Source organism: Dendrobates tinctorius, unplaced genomic scaffold (assembly GCF_039654945.1).
Source record: "Dendrobates tinctorius isolate UK_male_01 unplaced genomic scaffold, ASM3965494v1 ptg000120l, whole genome shotgun sequence".
Taxonomy (NCBI): Eukaryota; Metazoa; Chordata; class Amphibia; order Anura; family Dendrobatidae; genus Dendrobates; species Dendrobates tinctorius.
In genome coordinates, this window is record NW_027361788.1 from 22,233,987 (window position 1) to 22,255,240 (window position 21,254).

Here is a 21,254-nt window from a genome sequence, read left to right on the forward strand (position 1 = left end):
GTCAGGAGGTGCCACCACAGGAACTACTGGCTCAATAAACCTCTTTAACAGAGACTTATGAAACACGTTATGGATCTTAAATGTAACAGGAAGAGCCAATCGAAAAGAGACTGGATTAAGAATCTCCAAAATCTTGTAAGGTCCAATAAATCTAGGTTTAAACTTTGGAGAAGCCACCTTCATAGCGATATTCTTTGATGACAACCAAACCATATCACCCACCTTAAACTGGGGACCAATGGTCCTATGCCGGTTGGAAAACCGCTGGGCCTTTTCCTGGGAGAGAGACAACTTATCCACTACTTGGTCCCAGATCTGGTGCATTCTCTCCACCACAGTGTCAACACCTGGGCAGGCAGAAGCCTCCACCTGCCCTGAAGAGAATCGAGGATGAAACCCAAAGTTACAAAAAAAAGGTGACATCAAAGTGGCAGAACTAGCTCTATTACTTAAAGCAAATTCGGACAAGGGCAAAAATGAAACCCAATCATCCTGATCAGCAGAAATAAAACATCTCAAATATGACACCAAAGTCTGGTTTGTTCTCTCCGTCTGCCCATTGGTCTGAGGGTGAAACGCAGAGGAGAAGGACAACTGAATTCCCAGCTTGGAACAGAAAGTCCTCCAAAATCTACACACAAACGGAACTCCTCTGTCAGATACAATGTTCTCAGGAATCCCGTGCAAGCGAACCACCTGTTGCAAAAACAAGGGCACCAACTCTGAGGAAGATGGCAACTTAGGGAGTGGTACAAGATGGACCATCTTAGAGAATCTATCACAAATCACCCAAATAACAGTCATTCTCTGAGAGACAGGCATATCAGAGATAAAATCCATTGAAATATGGGTCCATGGCCTCCTGGGCACCGACAAAGGCATCAACAACCCACTAGAGCGAGAACAAGGTTTAGACCGAGAGCAAGTCCCACAGGACTGCACAAAATTCCTGACATCACGACACAAGGCGGGCCACCAAAAAGACCGACTCACCAAATCTCTAGTACCAAAAATACCTGGATGACCAGCCAATGCAGAGCAATGAACTTCAGACATCACTCTCTTCCTCCACTGGTCAGGAACATACAATTTTCCAATGGGACAACGCTCAGGTTTGTCCTCCTGAAACTCTTCCAGAGCACGTCTCAAATCGGGCGAGATGGCAGAAAGAACTGCCCCCTCACCTCAGATGGTAGCAGGCTTGGTCAAAACAGGAGAATCAGCAAAGAAACTCCTAGAGAGGGCGTCTGCCTTGACATTCTTAGTGCCCGGAATAAAAGAGACCACAAAATCAAAACGTGTGAAAAACAAGGCCCACCTAGCCTGTCTAGGATTCAAGCGTTTGGCCGACTCCAGGTAAATCAAATTCTTGTGGTCAGTAAGGACCACGACTTGATGTTTAGCTCCCTCCAACCAATGTCTCCACTCCTCAAATGCCCATTTCATGGCTAACAGTTCCCGATTCCCCACATCATAGTTACGTTCGGATGGGGAGAACTTTCGGGAAAAGAAAGCACAGGGATTCATTTTAGATGTTACAGGATCTTTTTGGGACAAAACAGCTCCTGCACCAATCTCAGAAGCGTCCACCTCTACCTGAAACGGGAGTGAGACATCAGGTTGCCGCAAAACCGGACCATAAGTGAACCTTCGCTTCAGCTCCTGAAAGGAAGAAACAGCCTCCGGAGACCAATTCAGCACATCAGCACCCTTCTTAGTCAAATCAGTCAATGGTTTGGCAATACCAGAAAAATTAGCTATAAATTTACGATAAAAATTAGCAAAACCCAAAAACTTCTGGAGGGCCTTCAAAGAAGTGGGCTGAACCCAATCATAAATGGCCTGTACCTTGGCCGGGTCCATTTCAATAGTTGACGGAGACAAAATAAATCCCAAAAATGAAATCCTCTGTACGCCAAAAAGGCATTTCGATCCCTTGACATATAGGGAATTCTCCCTCAAAATCCGGAACACAGTCCGAACATGTTCCACATGAGAGTCCCAATCCTTGGAAAAGATCAAAATATCATCCAGATAGATAATCAAAAATTTATCCACAAAGTCTCGGAATATATCGTTCATGAAGCACTGGAAGACAGAAGGGGCATTAGTGAGCCCAAAAGGCATCACCAGGTACTCAAAATGTCCCACCGGAGTATTAAACGCCGTCTTCCATTCATCCCCATGCTTAATGCGAATAAGATTATACGCCACCCTGAGGTCAGGCTTTGTAAACCAGCAAGCACCTTTAACTCTGGAGAATAGATCAGAAATCAGGGGTAACGGATACTGATATTTAACAGTAATTTTGTTGAGGGAACGATAGTCAATACAAGGCCTTAATGACCCATCTTTCATAGCCATGAAAAAACCCCAGCACCTAAGGGTGAAGAGGATGGTCTAATATGACCCTTCTCCAATGACTCTTTAATATAGGATCGCATAGCCTCGTGCTCGGGTACAGATAAATTGAAAAGTCGACCCTTAGGAAATTTACACCCAGGGCTCAGCTCAATTGCACAGTCATAACTCCTATGAGGAGGCAAAGACGCAGACTCATTCTCACTAAATACTTCATAAAAATCAGCCAAATAGTCAGGAACATTAGGCGACTGGGGAGAGGTGGAGAAAACAGGAGCATCACTAAGGGCACACAGACAACCCCAACTCACCACAGACACAGATTTCCAATCCAAAACTGGATTATGGATTTGCAACCATGGAAACCCCAGAATAATGGTATCATGCAAATTATGCAACACCAAAAATCTGCAATTCTCTTGATGGTCTGGGGCGACCCGCATTACCACCTGGGTCCAAAACTGAGGTTTATTCTTCGCCAAAGGAGTAGCATCAATACCCCTCAAAGGGATAGGCGTCCGCAGAGGTGTCATAGGAAATCCACAACGTTTAGCAAAATCCAAGTCCATCAGGTTCAGAGCTGCTCCCGAATCCACAAAAGCCTTAGCGGAAAATGTGGACAGGGAGCAGATCAGAGTAATTGCCAGAAGAAACTTAGGTTGAACACCACCCACAGCAAATGTGTGTGCAAAACGTTTCTCTCGTTTAGGGCAGACAGAAATAATATGCGAGGCATCACCACAGAAGAAACACAGCTTATTACGCCTTCTGAACTCCTGACGTTGCGCCCTAGACAAAACTCTATCACATTGCATAGGTTCAGACATTTGTTCTACAGGTGGCAACACCTCTCGTGCGGTTTTGCGTTCACGCAAACGCCGATCAATCTGAATGGCTAATTACATAGAATCGTCAAGACCAGAGGGAACAGGATATCCCACCATAGTATCTTTTACGATTTCTGACAAACCCTTCCGAAAGAGCTGCCAAGGCACCATCATTCCAGGTAGCAAGGACCGCCCACTTTCGGAATTTATGACAGTATTTCAGCCTGATCAATAGCATTAGGTTCATCATACAACAACCCCAAGGCCTGAAAAAATGCGTTCACATTAGTAAGAATAGGATCATCAGGTTTCAAAGAAAACGCCCAATCCTGGGGATCGCCGTGCAGCAAAGAGATGACAATTTTAACCTGCTGCGCGGAGCTCCCCGACGAGTTAGGCTTCAAGGCAAAAAATAATTTACAATTTTTCTTAAAATTCAAAAATTTAGACCGATCCCCAAAAAAACACATCAGGAGTAGGGATCTTTGGTTCAGCAGCATGTGAATGAGCAAGATAGGCGGAAATTCCCTGCACTTCAGCAGTGAGCTGCTCCACACGATCAGACAATTGCTTCATCTCCATTGAGAAAGGAAAAAAAAAATTCCCCCTACGGCCTCAGAGACCTAGAGGAAAAAAATATACACAAAAAAAAAAAAAAATTCTGACAAACTTTTTTTTACGATTCTTTCCTGCTATTAAGTACCCTAGGATCTGCGGTATGGCTGGTGATTCTGTTATGAATGAGTCACCGAAGGAGGAAAAAACAAAAATTCAAGCTAAGTCCAGAAAACCGGAGAGGTTGGTAGCTATCGGATTGCAGACCCCTGATCCTATCCACAACAACTAACAGTAGCCATGGGGGGTTCCTACGATGCCCTAGACCCCTCGATCACAGCCGGAGGACTAAATAGGCCTAAAGAAAGAAAGGGGAAATCTAAACTGCCCCAGAGCAGACCCCAAAGCAATAGGCAGCCCCCAACATATATTGACGGTGAAGCAAGATGAAAACACTAAGACAGATAGAAAGATAGGTTGAGCAAACGATGGGGCCCAAGCTAACTAAAAAGGACAGGATAGAAAAGCTGCTGTCTGCAATCCGTAAAAAACCCTACCAAAAAATGTCCCAACCGTCTGATAGGAAAAACAGGCCCTGAAGTCGCTAGGACTTCAAAATGACTATATCAGCACTCAGGTAAATTCTGTAGACAGAGCAAAGAGACAAACTGATCAGAGACAAAAATGGAACTCAGCACACCCCCCGACTGGGGATGGCTGAACTCCAAAAAACAAAGTAAACAAAACAAAACTAATAAGTTCAATAGCAGAGCAAAAACTTATCTTTGGGAAGCAGGAATCAGACTGGTCTCCAAGAATCCAGCAGAGAAATCACCAGCGACTCAGAAGGGCGTCAGCTGCCTTGTATCCAGTCAGAATTTCCTGTTACTCAGTCATCATCTACCAGATCAGGTGTTTGGTAATCAGCCTCACTACCTTCCTTCACCAGAAGAGGGAGTTCATCAGACATCGACGGTGAAGGGGAAAATGAACTCACAACAGGAGTTGTTCAGAAAAGGTACATGTTGGCGGAGTGTTGGAGAGGAGAATCCTGACTTGCCCGGGAGGTTGATTGAGTCTCTGCCCCGGAGGACACTGCATGGAAGCGGGCACCAGTGTGTACCACAAACTGTGAGTAAAGTGTTGGAACTGCAAGCCCTGGTGTCTTCCATTCATTTGTGCGCTACACCGTCAGCACCGCTACATCTGGGTACTAGCATTCCTCACACCGCCTGCGCCTATCCTCATCTATTGCAATTACACTGCCCTGGGGTTACAGCTTCACCTGTGGGGAGCTACGCCATCTATGCTGCAACACACAATCCACCCCAGAGGATCTGCACGCAGCGTTGGCTTAACACCTTGCTTGCCAAACAGCACAGGTGGCGTCACAAACTATTCCATTAACTACATATACATTCTGCCATTGACTTGGGCGCCCAGGGTCACGGTCCAGGTCACTGCTGCTGTGACACATTCCCCTGACACCGGCCCGGTACCGAGTACCCCACAGCCCTGGGAGGGCGACCCGGAATAACTGGCCAAATGTGTTGTTTGGTGCCTCCAAATATCTCTCAAGGGGAAGTAAACTAATGAGTAAGAAAGTAAGTGTTTTATGCCATCTTTATATAGGGATCTCCACACATGGCTTCTGTACATACACAACCCTACAATCTCTATAGTCCTATGCTCTTTATAGAATGACTTTTTTTGCGGCCAAATCCGAGCCTTCAGTCTTGGCCAAAAGAATCAACACATGATCCTGGTTAGTAATTATCGCCTTTGCCAACTGGCGCATCTTACGTGTGGACGTACAGTACATGAGTGTGCATAAATGCAAACAGTCATGCCGAAGTCTACAAACCACAAGAATTGTATTTCTCGTCCAAAAAATCAGAGCAAAGGGTTATTTGTTTCACGGAGGAAAGCGTCTCCTGTTGTCTTTGGACAGTATCAGTACAAGCATCTAAAGAGTCTAAATAGCAGTGTCTACGTATCCCATGATGTCTCACCGGAAAGCCAACTCTGCAGTTAGGATTTTTTTTCAGTTTTCTAACAAAACTGTGCTGTATATTGTTCTAATATACGTGGTAAAATAGCGGGGGCAAGTGTGGGTGGAGGGTTACATAGATCTTTTTTCTGTGGATGGGATATATACGGTACATACATATGGACACATCTCAGAAGGTTTGTCACATAGACGACATTTATTTGCAGGATAGATGATAAAATTATGATTGCTGGGAGTCCTATCAATGTGCTAAATGGGGTAGTGAGCATTTGCGACCTCCAGTCTTATAGACAGTTATTTAAGTGGTGGTCGCACTTGCTTACAAATGCTTTATTGATAAATGAGATTTTAGGACTACCATTCCCGTGATTCCCACTTCTCAAACCACAAGCAATCATACAAGTATCACAATGCTGGGCGGCTCTCCCAGTATTCCACAGTGTTTTGTGACATGCGCATTGCAGAAACAAGGATCTATGGAGGTTCCAAATAAATCCAGACTAAGTTACTGATGCAACCAGGCTCCTGGTGCATGGACAGTGCAAGCTGTGGTAGAACGTACATTTTACACCTCCATAATGGCACAACAGAACAAGATAACAGTGACCCTGGATCATGGGTTCCTTCCCTGACCCTACCACTAGGGGGCGCCCTAGCTCACTCTATTCCCCAGGATACTTCTGAAGGTGAAGATGCAGAGACAACCACCCTTGCCTTATCTCCTGAGTTAGCCCATCGTCTGTTCTCTTCCCCCACCCAGGGAAGAGGGGAAGAGGGACGCTATTGTGCACCGCAGTACACCAACCCGACAAACAAGGATTAACAGAAAACTCCAGGCATACAAAATATTCACTGACATATAACAGAGGAATGCACCGGGGAGTGGAGGATGGGGAATAAACTTAAGTACAGAAGTATAATCCGAGTTTTTCAGCACATTTTTTTGTGCTCAAAACAACCCCGCTTGGCTTATACTCGAATGAGGTGTTCAGAACATGGAGGGGGAGCAGCAAGTCACAGAGGTAGGAGCCGGCTGCTGCAGCTAACTCCTGTGCCCACTGCTAAAGAGAAAATGAATATTCACTGCGCACTGGCAATGAATATTCATTTCTCTGTAATAGTGTTCACAGTGTCAGCTGCAGCAGCCGTCTCCTGCAGCTGCCGGGTGGTCACATGTGCCGCTACTTAAGAGAGGTGAATATTCATTTCTCTTAAGTAGCGGCACACTTGACCACCTGGCGGCTGACACTGTGTGCGCTACTTAACACTCACTGCCCTCCATGCATATAGTTTCAGCATGGGGAGCTGTGAGCATTTCGGCAGCTGTGCTCTGCTTGTGAGCAGTGTATGAAGTCCCTGCCATGTGCTGCTTACAAGCATAAAGCAATGCAGCTGCTGGCACCAGAACAAGATGTTGCAAGGGAGTGCAGGAAGGTAAGCGTAATGGTTTATTTTTTTTAATGTTTTTTAATGGGGGCCAATCATACCAGGATAAGAATAGGGTCATGCATACATGTACTGTATAGGGATGGAGCCATGCATACAAGGTTAGAGATGGGGTCATGCATGCAAGGATAGGGATGGAGCCATGCATACAAGGATAGAGATGTGGCCATGCATACAAGGATAGGGATGGGACCATGCATACAAGGATAGGGATGGGTGGCAATCATACCAGGATAGGAAAGAGGAGCCATGCATACAAGGATATGGAAGAGGAGCCTTGCCTACAAGGATAGGGATGAGGAGCTATGCATACAAGGATAGGGATGAGAAGCCATGCAGACAAGGATAGAGATGAGGAGCCATGCAGACAAGGATAGAGATGAGGAGCCTTGCATAAAAGGATAGGGATGAGGAGCCATGTAGAAAAGGATAGGGATGAGAAGCCATGCAAACAAGGATAGGAATGATGAGGGCGTGCATACCAGGATGGGGATGAGGGGACAATACATACCTGGCTTATACTCAAGTTAGTAAGGTTTCCCAGTTTTTTTTAGGTAAAATTAGGTGTCTCGGCTTATATTCGGGTTGGTTTATACTCGAGTATATACGGTAATTAAAATGGACTTTTGTTTTTGGGAAAACCCTTTTAAGTTTGGTGTAAACTATTGCAGCAATCAAGATCCCTGTCTTCGGTTTACAGTGATTGTCCAGGACTAAGTAGTTTGATAGATTAGTTCATCAATATCCTTTTGGTGGAGGTGCCAGGTGTTGGAACAGCACCAATTTGCATAAGCACTTTAAAGGGAATTTGTCATAAGAAGTTGTATAAAATGATACCTTGATATCTGCGAGCCGATGTTTTAATATAGAGAAAGCCACGTTTTTCCTAATATCTTAATGACCTGTTACAATCTGTGTCCGGCCCATAGATCTTAACAGCTGTTCTAAATATTTAAAAAATGTTGTTTTCTCTGGAATAAAACATTGGATCTCCGATATCAAGGTATCATTTTATTCAATACCGGGCCGGTGTCAGTGGGATGTGTCACAGCAGCGGTGAACCGGACCGTGGCCCTGGGCGCCCAAGTAATGGGGGAATGTAGTTAATGGAATGGAATAATTCGTGACGCCACCTGTGGTGTTCGGCAAGTGAGATGTTAGGCCGACGCTGCATGCGGATCCTCTGGGGCTGGTGGTGTGTTGCAGCATAGATGGTGTAGCTCCCCACAGGTGAAGCTGTAGCCCCAGGGCCTTGTAGCTGCAATGGATGAGGAGAGGCGCAGGCGGTGTAAAGGATGGTACCCAGATGTAGCGGTGCTGAGCGGGTTGGCGCAAGAATGTTTGGAGGACACCGGGGCTTGTAGTTCCAAAGCTTTACTCACAGTCTGCGGTACACAAGGGTGCCTGCCTCCGGGCCGTGTCCTCCGGGTCAGAGACTCAGTCAACCCCCAGTCAAGATGGAACGCTCCCCTCCAACACTCTGCCAACATGCACCTTTCTGAACGACTCCTCTATAGCGCCTTAAAGTGTGAAGATCTCCTAGTACTGAGTTACACTGGAGTTCCTCCTGACTGATGTTCCCAAGAACTCTACTTGTACGGCAGACAGCTGTAGCCTGCTTCGGGGACTCCCTTCTCCTGAGTCCCGGCTCTCTATCCAGTTGCTGTTGTGCCACAAGTCTTAGATGGGAGTAGTGCATTTACAGACAACTACTCCACCGGTGTCTGCTGCAGAACCATAAGTGTCCATACAACCTCGGGGACCGGGCCCTGGCCTTGCGCTAAGAACCTATAGGCAGGGTTCCTCTTCCAACCCACGTCCTCTCTGTTCTCCTTACTCCTTCGTTCCGTACTTTTCTTTCTCTCTCTTATGGAAGCTTAGGTTTCAGTTCTACGTCTTTCTCCTTCTTTTCCTTTCCCGTGCCAGCCGGCTCAGGTCACTGAGGCAGCTGCAGCACTCATTCCTCCATCCCTTCTTCCAGGGATCCTCACTCCTGTCTGAGTGACTTCCTACCCGACTGACCTTCTGTCAGACTGACCTGTCATCCTACACTTTCCCACTCTTTTATGGATCTTAACTCCACCCACCTCCCAGCACGTCCAGTGTTCCAAGCAGGGAACCACCAAAGGTGCTCTGCTACTCTCTAAGCACTGAGCCGCAATGTGCTTGTGCAGAACTACCCTGTTGTGTGGGATGCGAGTGTTGGAGTGTGGAATGGAGTTCCCACCTTACCTGGATGGTGGGGCACTACACCTTAGGAGAAGGTGCAGTACCTCTGTGGCGACTGAGCCTCAGGGGCGCCACATATCCATGACCTACATTCCCATATAGACGGCTTAGGAGGGTTCATCCTACTAACAGATTCACTTTAAGGACTGAAAGCTTCTAACATTGTATAATAAAAACAACATCTTTAACTGCAATGTTTGTATGGTTTTTGGGTTATCCCGATCTTTCCTTAATACTTGGATTGTACACTATGTTGACACAGATTTCTACAAGGCGCCAAGGCTAAGCACAATTATCCAGGAGTCCCGCCGATTGCCTCTATTGTTCAAGGAACAAAATTTCTCTGTTATCCCTATTGCAATATATTTTCCAATAGCGTGAAGTTCAATTTCAGCTTATGTAGGTGGAGGACGTCTTTTCCTGCATGTGGGGGTGGAAGTGAAATAAAGGTTGTCGTAAGTCTTTGCCAATGAATCTGGAGATCATGATTCTAAATGAGACTCAGACAGTAGCACCTCCCTGCCGGTATCGCTTCCATCCACACGAGGCTGATCCTAAGTGGATTTGTGTACCTCATCTGCACTTTTTCCCTAATCTAGAAGAGATGAAGCTATTAAATTCAAGCAGCGGCTCCCAGAAATCACGTTAATACATGACATATGTGTGTCCACTGATCAAGTACTCAGATTTACCGTTCTGTTTGCCGCAGGAGCTGCATCTAGACAATAACCGCATTGAAGTCGTATCGGAAGGAATCCTCAACAAAACCCTAAACCTGAGCATAATCGTGATGAGCAACAACCAGCTTCAGGAAGACCGCATTGCCCCTCGGGCTTGGATCCACCTCATGTGAGTATATCGGGCTTTCTTCAGGGCTACTGAGTGGCACACAAATATTTTTTTTAGGAAACCCTAACCTCTTTTACCATACCGGACCTGGTATTATTGGTTACCCATAGTTGAGATGACCAAGAAAATTGATAGCTTACTTCCAGCCAAGAAACTGGTTGAATAATAGTCACATTTTTTTTAAATCTCCCATTCATCCTCTTATTATTTGCATCCGGACATGGACATGGGACTGGTGCAGCCAATCACGGGCCATAGCTGTAACTCCTCTAGAGCAAATGATTGTCAGCAGTGGTCTCATGTCCATGTCATGACGTCGACGCTGCAGCAAGATGCACAGAGACTGGGGGCCGTAATTCATTGAAGCTTTTTTTTTTTGCTTAATTCGTGGATGGACAACCCCTTTAGTGACCATTAGCCATATTGTTCCTACTGTGGCGTTTCATATTGAACCACCTATGGGGTAGACAAGTAATTGTTAATTCCCACCATTGATGTGATCAAGTCATGATTTGAGGATTTCCTATTGAAAAAAATATTTGCCATATTGAGACTTATAACCATTAAAGAGAGGGAGGTGGGGGGGTTCCATGTTTGGGACCTTTACATATTGGGAGAGACACAACTAAAATTGGGTCTATCCGTGCTGAAAATGCTGAGCCCTGTATAATGTCACCCTCGACCACTTTTTTTGTACCCTTTACATAGGCAGAGTTATACAGAGCAGCAGGACTAGGAGGCACAAGACACCCATTCCTGAAACAACAACACACAGCCCAAACAGTGACGCATCAATGGAATAGGGGTCTTGGCCCCTACATCATGCTGCTCTCAGATTACACACATAAAATCTGCTGACAGATTCCCTTTAATCAAAAAGCATATGCAATCGGAACAAAACTTGGTGACACACAGTTACTACTTACTTACCGTACATTTTCTCAGTCGACCAAGTGGAGATTCATGCACTATTTCCTACCTCTTTGGAAGAAATACTTTGAAAGGAACATCAACTTCTTCTACGTAAAATGCCCTGGTTCCTCCGCTAGCTAAGACATAATGGGAGAAGAATCTAAAAATTATAAGTAACGCATATAACAAAGATGGTGTTGCCATATAGTTGAAGCCTCAAAAATGAAATGAAATAACTTGATATGCATTAAACATGAGAAAGAGCATTGAAAAGAGGTCTTCTAGCGGGTGGTTCTCCCTATGACTTGTAATTAAATTATATGGAGATTAAATTTGGTCAAGAAAAAAGTTGGAGCCAACAACTGGGTCCCAAGAGTCCTATTTGACCCCACGCCCTCTACTATCAGGCTAAACTTCCCTTTTTTGTCTCCCCAGGAACGTGGAATCTCTTGATTTGTCCCATAACCGATTGGTTCATGTACCATCATTTTTGCCTTGTGGCGCAAAACAAGTCATCCTACATCATAACCAGATCGAGCTTATTCCCGGCTATGTATTTGCTCACATGAAACCTGGGCTGGAGTTTCTTCATCTATCGCACAATCATTTGCGAGATGATGGCGTCCATGCCGTATCATTTTTTGGCCTCTACAAATCCCTTAATGAACTCTTGTTGGATAATAACTACTTTCAAAGCATCCCACGGGGCATACTGAACTTAAAGTCCTTGCAAGTTCTCCGTCTCAGCTTCAATAAAATAAGGTGAGGTACATCTATACTGTTTTGTTTTTTTTTCCAATGTTTCTTTCCATATCAGGACTGCCATTAGAAATTTCTGTGCCCCATTCAATAAAATTGCTTAGCCCCATGAGACCTTGCACCATTGTCAGTAAACAAAATTGTACTTCTATATCTTAAATGCATCAACTTTTTGAGCTGTATGCACAATTATATACCAGCAGTGAATAAACTACTACCATAAATATATACCAGAAGGTTATATATATATATATATATATATATATATATAGGTACACACATATATACAGTGCCTTGCAACAGTATTTGGCCCCCTGGAACTTTTCAACCTTTTCCCACATATCATGCTTCAAACATTAAGATACCAAATGTAAATTTTTGGTGAAGAATCATCATCAAGTGGGACACAATTGTGAAGTTGAACAAAATTTATTGGTTATTTCAAATTTTTGTGGAAATTCAAAAACTGAAAAGTGGGGCATGCAATATTTTTCGGCCTCTTTACTTTCAGTGCAGCAGACTCACTCTAGAAGTTCATTGTGGATCTCTGAATTATCCAATGTTGTCCTAAATGGCTAATGATGATAAATATAATCCACCTGTGTGTAATCAAGTCTCCGTATAAATGCACCTGCACTGTGATAGTCTCAGGGTTCTGTTTGATGCACAGAGAGCATCATGAAGACCAAGGAACACAACAGGCAGGTCCGTGATACTGTTGTGGAGAAGTTTAAAGCCGGATTTGGATACAAAATGATTTCCAAAACTTTAAACATCCCAAGGAGCACTGTGCAAGCGATCATATTGAAATGGAAGTTGCTTGCAGCGCCAATGAAGGGCGGGACAACTCCGGGGGCCGACGAAGGGTAAGTATATCTCTATTTTTTTATTGTTATTACTTTTTACATCTTATCTTTTACTATTGATGCTGCATAGGCAGCATCATTAGTAAAAAGTTGGTCACACTTGTCAAGAACTATGCTTGACAAGTGTGACCAACCTGTCAATCACTTTCCAAGCGATGCTTAAAATCGCTTGGAAAGCACAAGCATTCTGCAAGCTAAAAATGCTTGCAAAATGCTTGTGTTTTGCGAGAAACGCATGCGGAATTCCGCATGCGTTTTACCCGCGGTAGGGAGTTGCTGAAATGCTGCAGACATTTCCGCAGCATTTCTGCAACGTGGGCACTTAGCCTTAATGTGCTGTCAGAAAGGTATGAGGCGATCCAGGACAGGGCAAGGATACATTTCCTTTGTATTTTAGGCAAAAAAAAGTTATGATTTTATTACATTTTAAAAATTGCAAATGGAAAATGGGCTAATAGAAAAGTTTGGGCACCCTTGGAGATTTGTGTGCTCACATAACTTTCACCAAGGTTTCATACCTTAATTAGCCTGTTACGGTTATGGCTTGTTCACTATCTTGGTTAGGAAAGGCCAGGTGATGCAGATTTCTCAGCTTTATAAAAATCCAGCCTCCTCTAACCTTGTGCCAAAAAACAGCAACCATTGGTTCTTCTAAGCAGCTGCCTAGCACTGGTGGAGGCCCACAAAGTAGAAGAAGACCATATGAAGATAGCAAAGCATTATCAAGTTGCCCTTTGCTCAGATTGAAATATAATTAAGAAATGGCAGTTACCCGGAACAGTGGAGGTCAAGATAAGGTCTGGAAACCAGTCAAAATTTCAATGACAGCTGCTCGTAGGATTACTAGAGAGACAAATCAGAACAGCGATTTGACTGCAAAAGAACTTCAGAAAGATTTAGCAGACACTGGAGTTGTGGTAGATTGTTCTACTGTTCAGTGACACTTGCACAGATATGGCCTTCATGGAAGAGTCATCAGAAGAAAACCTCTCCTACATCCTCACCATAAAATTCAGCTTCAGAAGAATGCAAAAGAACATCTAAACAAGCCTGATGGATTTTGGACCGATAAAGCTTAAATAGAACTCTTTGGCCACAATGATGAAAGGTGTGTGTGGAGAAAAAAAGTCACAGAATTTTAGGAAAAGAACATCTCACCAACCAATAAGCATGTGGGAGGATTTCAACAAATTCTTGATGCAAACATAACACTACTTCTAAAAGAGCTGAAGTTTAAAAGAGGATGGCTTCTACAAATGGAGAATAATCCTAAACACATGTCAAAATCTACAATAGACTACCTCAAAAGGCGAAAGCTAAAGGTTTTACAATGGCCCTAACAGTCCCGTGATCTGATCATCATTGAAAATCTGTGGCTAGACCTCAAAATAGCAGAGCATGCAAGACGACTAGGGAATCTCACAGAGCTGGAAGAATTTAAAAGGAAGAATGAATGAAAATCCCTCAAACAAAAATTGAAAGACCCTTGTCTAGCTACAAAAAATGTTTACAAGCTGTGATACTGTCAAAAGGGGATCAATAAAACTTTGCATATATCAATATCATATCGGTCCCCTGGTTGGACTCCTCTTTGATCAAAGAACTTTAAACACATCCCACAATTGGGGTTACTCTGGCTTGCTGTTACCTTCCTGTAATGCTTGACCGTATCATACTTTTCCATGTTTCCCATTTTAGGCAATCTACTCTTCCCACCTGGGTGTCGATGCCAGTGTTTTACGAGTTTGGATAAATAGAGGCCATTTCAGAGTTTGTCATTTGGGAGCAGGACTCCTTTGGCTTTTAAAAGATCATCTCCTTGGTATTTCTTAACTATCCACCTTAGATGTATGGCGAGTATGTCACCTGTTGCATTTTTTTCGGGATCGGTGACCCCGTGGCTTGACGCTGGTTCCCGATCTTTGCCATGGTGTGTGGATGATGTCAAGACGACATCCGGGTCACCAGTGCTAGGAAACATGTTGATCATGTGCAGTGCATGATCAGCAAGTCTCTCTGTCAGTGCAGAGCTGACAGTTTATATAGCATGATGATGAAGGACCATTTCACTAAGTTCCCTGTGGTGACTCCGACCCGGGATCAAACTGCTGAATCTGTTGCCCATGCCTTCTGTAGGGACTGCATAAACCAAATATAAATAAAGCAGGATCCAAGAACAACAAAAAAAACATAGAGCAAGGATCCTTAAAATTTAGCTTTTTAAAAGACCAAGTTAAGATCATGTTTAAATTAGATTAGGACATAAATAGGAATAAAGTGTGTGCCTAGTACACCCTATAGGGCCACTATACTGACCCCTGCCTGCCTCCACTGCCACCCAAAGACAGCTCCTCTATGAGACACAGCTCTTAAGGTCGGAGATCGTGTGCTAGTCCGAGACAAACGTCCTCGAGGCAAATTGTAGTATCGGTGGGAAAAGAATGCGTATCGGGTAATGCGAAGGATCACCTCCGAAGGTCCCATCTATGAAGTTCAACTTGAAGGTGAAGAAGGCGCTCCCAGTTGGGTGGTTCATCGAAATATGTTACAGCCTTGCCTCTCAAAGGACTCTAATCAAACGGAAGAAATACAAAGTGCACCTAAAGTATTTCCTCCTGAAGTTGTTGACTGATGAAGAAGAATTCCTCGACTCGCCCCATGCTAGCCCAAAAGAGGATCAGATTCATGAAGCTCAGGAGATGACTGTTCCACTGGAACTGGATGTGTCCCTGTCCTCACCCATTCCATCTGACTCTACTACTCAAGCTGACTCTACTTCGCAATCTGACTTATGCCGCACCGAACAGACAACAGCCGGAAGACCACCCAACAGATACAAACAAGACCAATTTAATTGGCAGAGAATCATCAAGGAAATAGAGGTATGTCAACGGTTGTTAAAAAAACTCTCGCCGATGGAATTGCGAGCAAAAGGAGAGGAGAGTGTAAGCCGAAGGATTGGGCTGGGGGTACCTTTCTTGCGCCGGGTCCGAAACTGCCGTGGCTTTCTTCTCTGTTGTCCAGGGGAAAGCTTAAGCAACCGGACCAAACTTTGCACTCAGCAGCAGGGGGTGTGGTTAGCTCAGGGGGAGCGGAGCGTGCGCAGAAGCGAGCAGACTTGGTGGGAACAGACAGTGCGCTGCAGGGGGACGTAAGTGCTCCTTCCCTGCAGCATCAGAGCAGCGCAAGCCCAAGCCTGAAAATCCCCTCGGCCACCCTCAGAGACTGTGGACAGAGACTTGGAGTGCCTCCACTGACTCTCCCAAATCAGGGTGCCGAACACTCTGGTCCTGCTTGTCCTGCACTCGTACCTCTTCAGAGAAAGACCGGGTACGTAACTGTGAACTGTGCCCTGACTCCTCGGTCCATATCTGCCGAGCCATGGTGAGTTTGAACTGTGTTGCGGCCCACGCTTTACCCGCAACCACAATCCCTGTATGAGAACCCTGCGTAGGTGTCATGATACCAGTGCTGGTGTACCGGCACTTCTGGGGTTAATGTTTTGATCTCAGTGCAGACTCTTACCTGCACACCTGGGACTTATTATGGTGGCCTCTCATTGGTTCTGGGAAAGCTTCTTATTGCCCCAGGAAGCTCCCATCCCCCGTCAGTTATACTTTCGCCCTTGGCATTGTGTGGGGACTAGAGATGAGCGACTTTGCCTTTTTTCGGGTCGAGTCGGGTTTCATGAAACCCGACTTTCTCAAAAGTCAGGTCGAACGAAATCGGCCGATTATCGTGAAAAGTCGAAGGCCGACTGAAACACGAAACCCAATGCAAGTCAATGGGGAAGCAAAGTCGGCAGGGAGTGGAGGACATTAAACACACCTACAGTGCCCATTTGAATGGCAAAAACATCAATTTTTATTACTGAAGCTTGTCAACCTTAATTTACTTCATAATAATAGTTACGCACTGAAAACTGGGGGTTATTTGGCTAAAGTTGTGGAGGGGTAGGGCTGGCTCCAGGTTTTCATGTGCCCTGGGCCAAAGAGCGCCCCTTTAACACATACCACAACTCATGATGCTCCGATACGGAAGAGAAATAGCGGTATAGTACAATGAAAAATACTTCAATTTTTACATCTCATCACTGATATCGATTTTAAATTCTCCAATAGCTCCAAAAACGGACAGTATATTACTCCATACAGTATTATGGGCACCGCATAGTGCACTATACAGAGTAATGAGGCCCATATATTTCTCCATACAGAATCATTGGTCCCATATAATGTTTGAAACAGTATATGATGAGCTCCACATAATGCTACAGTATATGTCGGTCCCTATGGATGAAGCTCCACTGTCTTATGGGCTCAAATAATGCTCCATATATAATGAGCCCCAATTCTAATGCTCCAGTGTATAATGGGCCCTGTAAATGCTGCTCCAGTGTCTGATGTCCACCTTTGGAATGCTCCAGTGTATGGTGGGCCCCATATATCATTCTCCAGAGTATAGTGCTCCCCAAAAATTGCTGTCCCAACATTGAAAACAAATAAGTCTCCTTGCTAGGGAATCCCTGTACTAGTCTGGACTCCTCATCGTCCCCATCTTCCATCTCACTGCACTTGGCTGTTTAGGCAGAGGGCGTACAGACGTGATGTCATTGCGCTCTCTGATCAGAATAGCACTGTCAGGACACGCGGAAGACGACATGGCGGTGGAGCAGGGAGAGGTAAGTATTTCAATGTTGCAAGTGCTGTGATCTGGAGCAAGCAGGAGGGGCCCACTCGATGGCAACGGCACTGGCACAGGGCCCCTCATAGTACGGCGGTGTGTGGCGGTGTGTCTGACGGCGTGTGGGCAGGTGGGCCCTCCCCCCGGCAGAGACACTTTTGCGTACTATGAGGGGCCCTGTGCCAGTGCCATCGCCCATGAGTATGCCCCCCACCTGCTCAAGGAACCTGCACTTTCATCTGCACCTTCCTCTTTGTCACCTCGTAAGGTGTATGCGTGAAGGGGAACCTGAGTTTCCTCAGGGTCACATTCTGGCTGTGTAGAGTGTGAGGGGAATGTAATGGTCTGGGTCAATGTACCAGCAGAATCATCTAGCAGTGGCTGGGCATCAGTGCACTTGTGGCGTCCCCAGGAGTATGGTCGCCACAGTAGCATTACCTTCCTACTAGGGAGTGTGATGTCATGCTTGGGAGCATCGAAGGATCTCTCTAGTAGTTCAACCAACACACAACACATTTCCCACTCCAGGCCAGCAGGGAGACCTCTGAACTTGACTGCAGAGGAGCTGCTCTCTGTGGTCGGGAGGAGGTAAGTTAGGGCACTCTGTGCAGGGAAGGGGAAGTGTGTGGACGTGAGAAGGGGAGCTGGAGGATGAGCAGAGTTAAGGCTCACTCCTAGCTGGAGCGCATGGTCCGGATTCCGGTCTCCGAGTTTGTAGGGACACTGACGTTCCTGTAGCCGAAACCAGAGGAAGTAGCAGTTGTAAATGCTCTGTACCCAACTAAGGCTCGGAGGCCCCAGCATCGACGTGTGGGAGCCAGAAGGAAAAGGCTACGGCTGTCTGCCATACGAGAAAGTTCCAAAAGAGAGTCAACAGGGGGAACTTCATTGAACTCAGCTCTGCGAATACCTCAGATAAGCGCTAGAACGGAGGCCACACTACCTATCTGCAGAGAGAGAATTCCAAATTGGCTTCCAGGCTGACCAACTCCTTCTCCATCTGTACTCTGGGTCCTGGACGGCACTTACCAAGTACAGGTAAAGGAACTGCATGACTGTGTCTGTCATCTTTCTCCTGCGCCTGGCGCACGGCTCTGCTACATCCTGCACTGCACACCATCTGCCAACTCTTTCATCTGCCCTGCGACTACGGCCCTACCTGTGCAGGGCTTCTACATCTTAGCTGCACCACAACATCTGTCCCAGAGAAGCGACACTGCAGCGCTGGTCAATCTAATCAGAAACGACAGGTGGCGTCAAGTATCATTCACCTATAAACGTAATTTACCCCTTTGCATGGACGCCCAGGGCCACGGAACAGGTCACCACCACCGTGACACATCCCTGTGAGACACCGGCCCAGTACTAATTAACCCCACTGCCCTGGCTGGCCACCCACACTCCATGTCTGATTCATCTTGGACTTGGGAATTCACGATTTGACTTGATAACCCAGGCATGGTATGATAGAAAGAGCTACATGGACTAATGTGAAGTGTGGCCTGCTGCTTCATTCACTTTTGGTGGGGGTGAAGGACACAAGGAAAGGGGTTCTTCCTGACCAGGAGCCAGCACTTGACGACTCAGTGCTTGCATTTTTTGAAACTTCAGAAGAGGAGGGCATATTTGCTGGAGTCTGTTTCGGCAATGTAAGCCAAAACCAGTTCCTCATGCTCCACCTTTAAAAGCGGTTAACTTACTCCCTGAAAAGGTAGCCTTCCAGGCGTTCCGGAGCCAGACCATGACGTAGGCTCAACACCTCCTGCCTTAGCTGCTATTGTGCTTTTGCCACTACCAGCAGATGCACCACCACCATCAGCACCAGCTGGCCCCCCCACGCCCACGCCCACGGCCTCTTCCACCAAACTTCAAAATTTTGCAGAAAATAAACCCAAAATAACATCAGATATATGGCACTGTATCAGAAGCGTACAGCTCTATTCAGTCAAAGGATAATTGTCAATCTCCCTATATATTCCATCAGTCACACAGAGACGCTCACAGGCTCATAGAATCATAGAATCATAGAATCGTAGAGTTGGAAGGGACCTCCTGGGCCATCTGGTCCAACCCCCTGCTCAAAGCAGGATTCGCTAAATCATCCCAGTCAGATGTTTGTCCACCCTCTGTTTGAAGACTTCCATTGAAGGAGAACTCACCACTTCTCGTGGCAGCCTGTTCCACTCATTGATCACTCTAACTGTCAAAAAGTTTTTTCTAATATCTAATCTGTGTTTCATCCCATTGCTTCTAGTCTTTCCTTGTGCAAATGAGAATAAAGTTGATCCTTCTACAATGTGACAGCCCTTTAGATATTTGTAGACAGCTATTAAGTCTCCTCTCAGTCTTCTCTTTTGCAAACTAAACATTCCCAAATCCTGCAACCTTTCCTCATAAGACAGGGTTTGCAGACCGGTCACCATTCTGGTCGCTCTTTTCTGAACTTGCTCCAGTTTGTTGATGTCTTTTTTAAAATGTGGTGCCCAAAACTGGACACAATATTCCAGATGAGGTCTGACCAAAGAGGAGTAGAGGGAAATAATGACTTCATGTGATCTAGACTGTATGCTTCTGTTAATACATCCTAGAATTGCATTTGCCTTTCAGTATGGCTCAGTATGGCTCAGTATGGATTAGACAAGAATATAAAAATTAGACAAAGTGTACAGTATCATCAGATAGCAGGTATATATAGTATAGTTTAAACATTCTAAATCTCCGTAGATATTTGAGGAGGCACACACAGACACTCTCAGGCTCAGTACTGGATTATAACACAATCTAAAAAGCTGTAAAACGTTAATGGATCTGAAGAGTACAGCTGTACACAGCGTAGGTGTCATTGTTGTCAATTTCAGTATTTATTTCCACAGTCAGAAAATAACTCTCACTTGGTCAGTTTGGATTAGACCAGAATATATCAAGCAGTAAATGGGTAATGTATCACAAGCGTAGAACTGTATACAGTGTTGGGGTAATTTTTAAATGTACATCTAAATTGCAGGAGTAACCCATAGACACTCACACGCTCAGGATGGATCACACCACAATATAACAAGAAGATCCGCAAGAAATAAACACACATGTGGGACAATGTTCCAGGTGTCAATGATACACGTAGAGTGTTGGTTGGAGGAGGACTTCCTGGCAGAAAGGGTACAGTATCACCAGATACCAGGTATATATAGCATAGTTTAAACATTAACAATGTACTTCGATATATCAGGAGTAGTGTTGAGCCAGTGTTTTGGTTAGTCGCACAGGAGGCAAGTTAGTTGAATGTTCGTCGAACGTTCAAAGAACACCGTCGAACCCCATTCAAAACAATGGCAGGCAAACACAAACACATACAAACACATAGAAAACAATTACAAAACACCTTTAAAGGTGTCCCAAAGCAGACAAAATGCTCAGAAGACAAAAATAACCTATGGAAAAGGGCAACTACATTTAGAAAAGTGGTGGAGGAGTAAAAGGAGGAGGTGGAGGAGACACAGATAAAGGCTTGTCATGCCCTTATGAAATCAAGAAAGGCTGGAATAAAAATGTAAAATACAAACCAAAAAAAAAATATTCTGAAATCGAACACAATCATATACCGTCGGACTGCCCATCAATAAATTATGGCAACTGCCGAAGGGGTGGCTTTATTCCCACGAACCTCCAAACTGCGTCCATGAAGGCAAAGTGTTTGGTTTCCGGGGGCTGTATGATTGCAAAGCTGAACCTTAAAGGAATGTCTAAAAGGGCACCACC

At 45.1% G+C, this 21,254-nt stretch overlaps 1 protein-coding gene across 1 annotated transcript in view; it reads left to right on the plus strand.

The window, feature by feature from the left end:
- Positions 1 to 21,254, plus strand: part of LOC141101668 (extracellular matrix protein 2-like) — a 194,337-nt gene that overhangs the window by 141,092 nt on the left and 31,991 nt on the right. The window contains exons 8-9 of the mRNA XM_073590903.1: positions 10,139 to 10,278; positions 11,626 to 11,952. Of these exons, the coding sequence (XP_073447004.1) occupies positions 10,139 to 10,278; positions 11,626 to 11,952 (467 nt within the window). The remainder of the gene's footprint in view (positions 1 to 10,138; positions 10,279 to 11,625; positions 11,953 to 21,254) is intronic.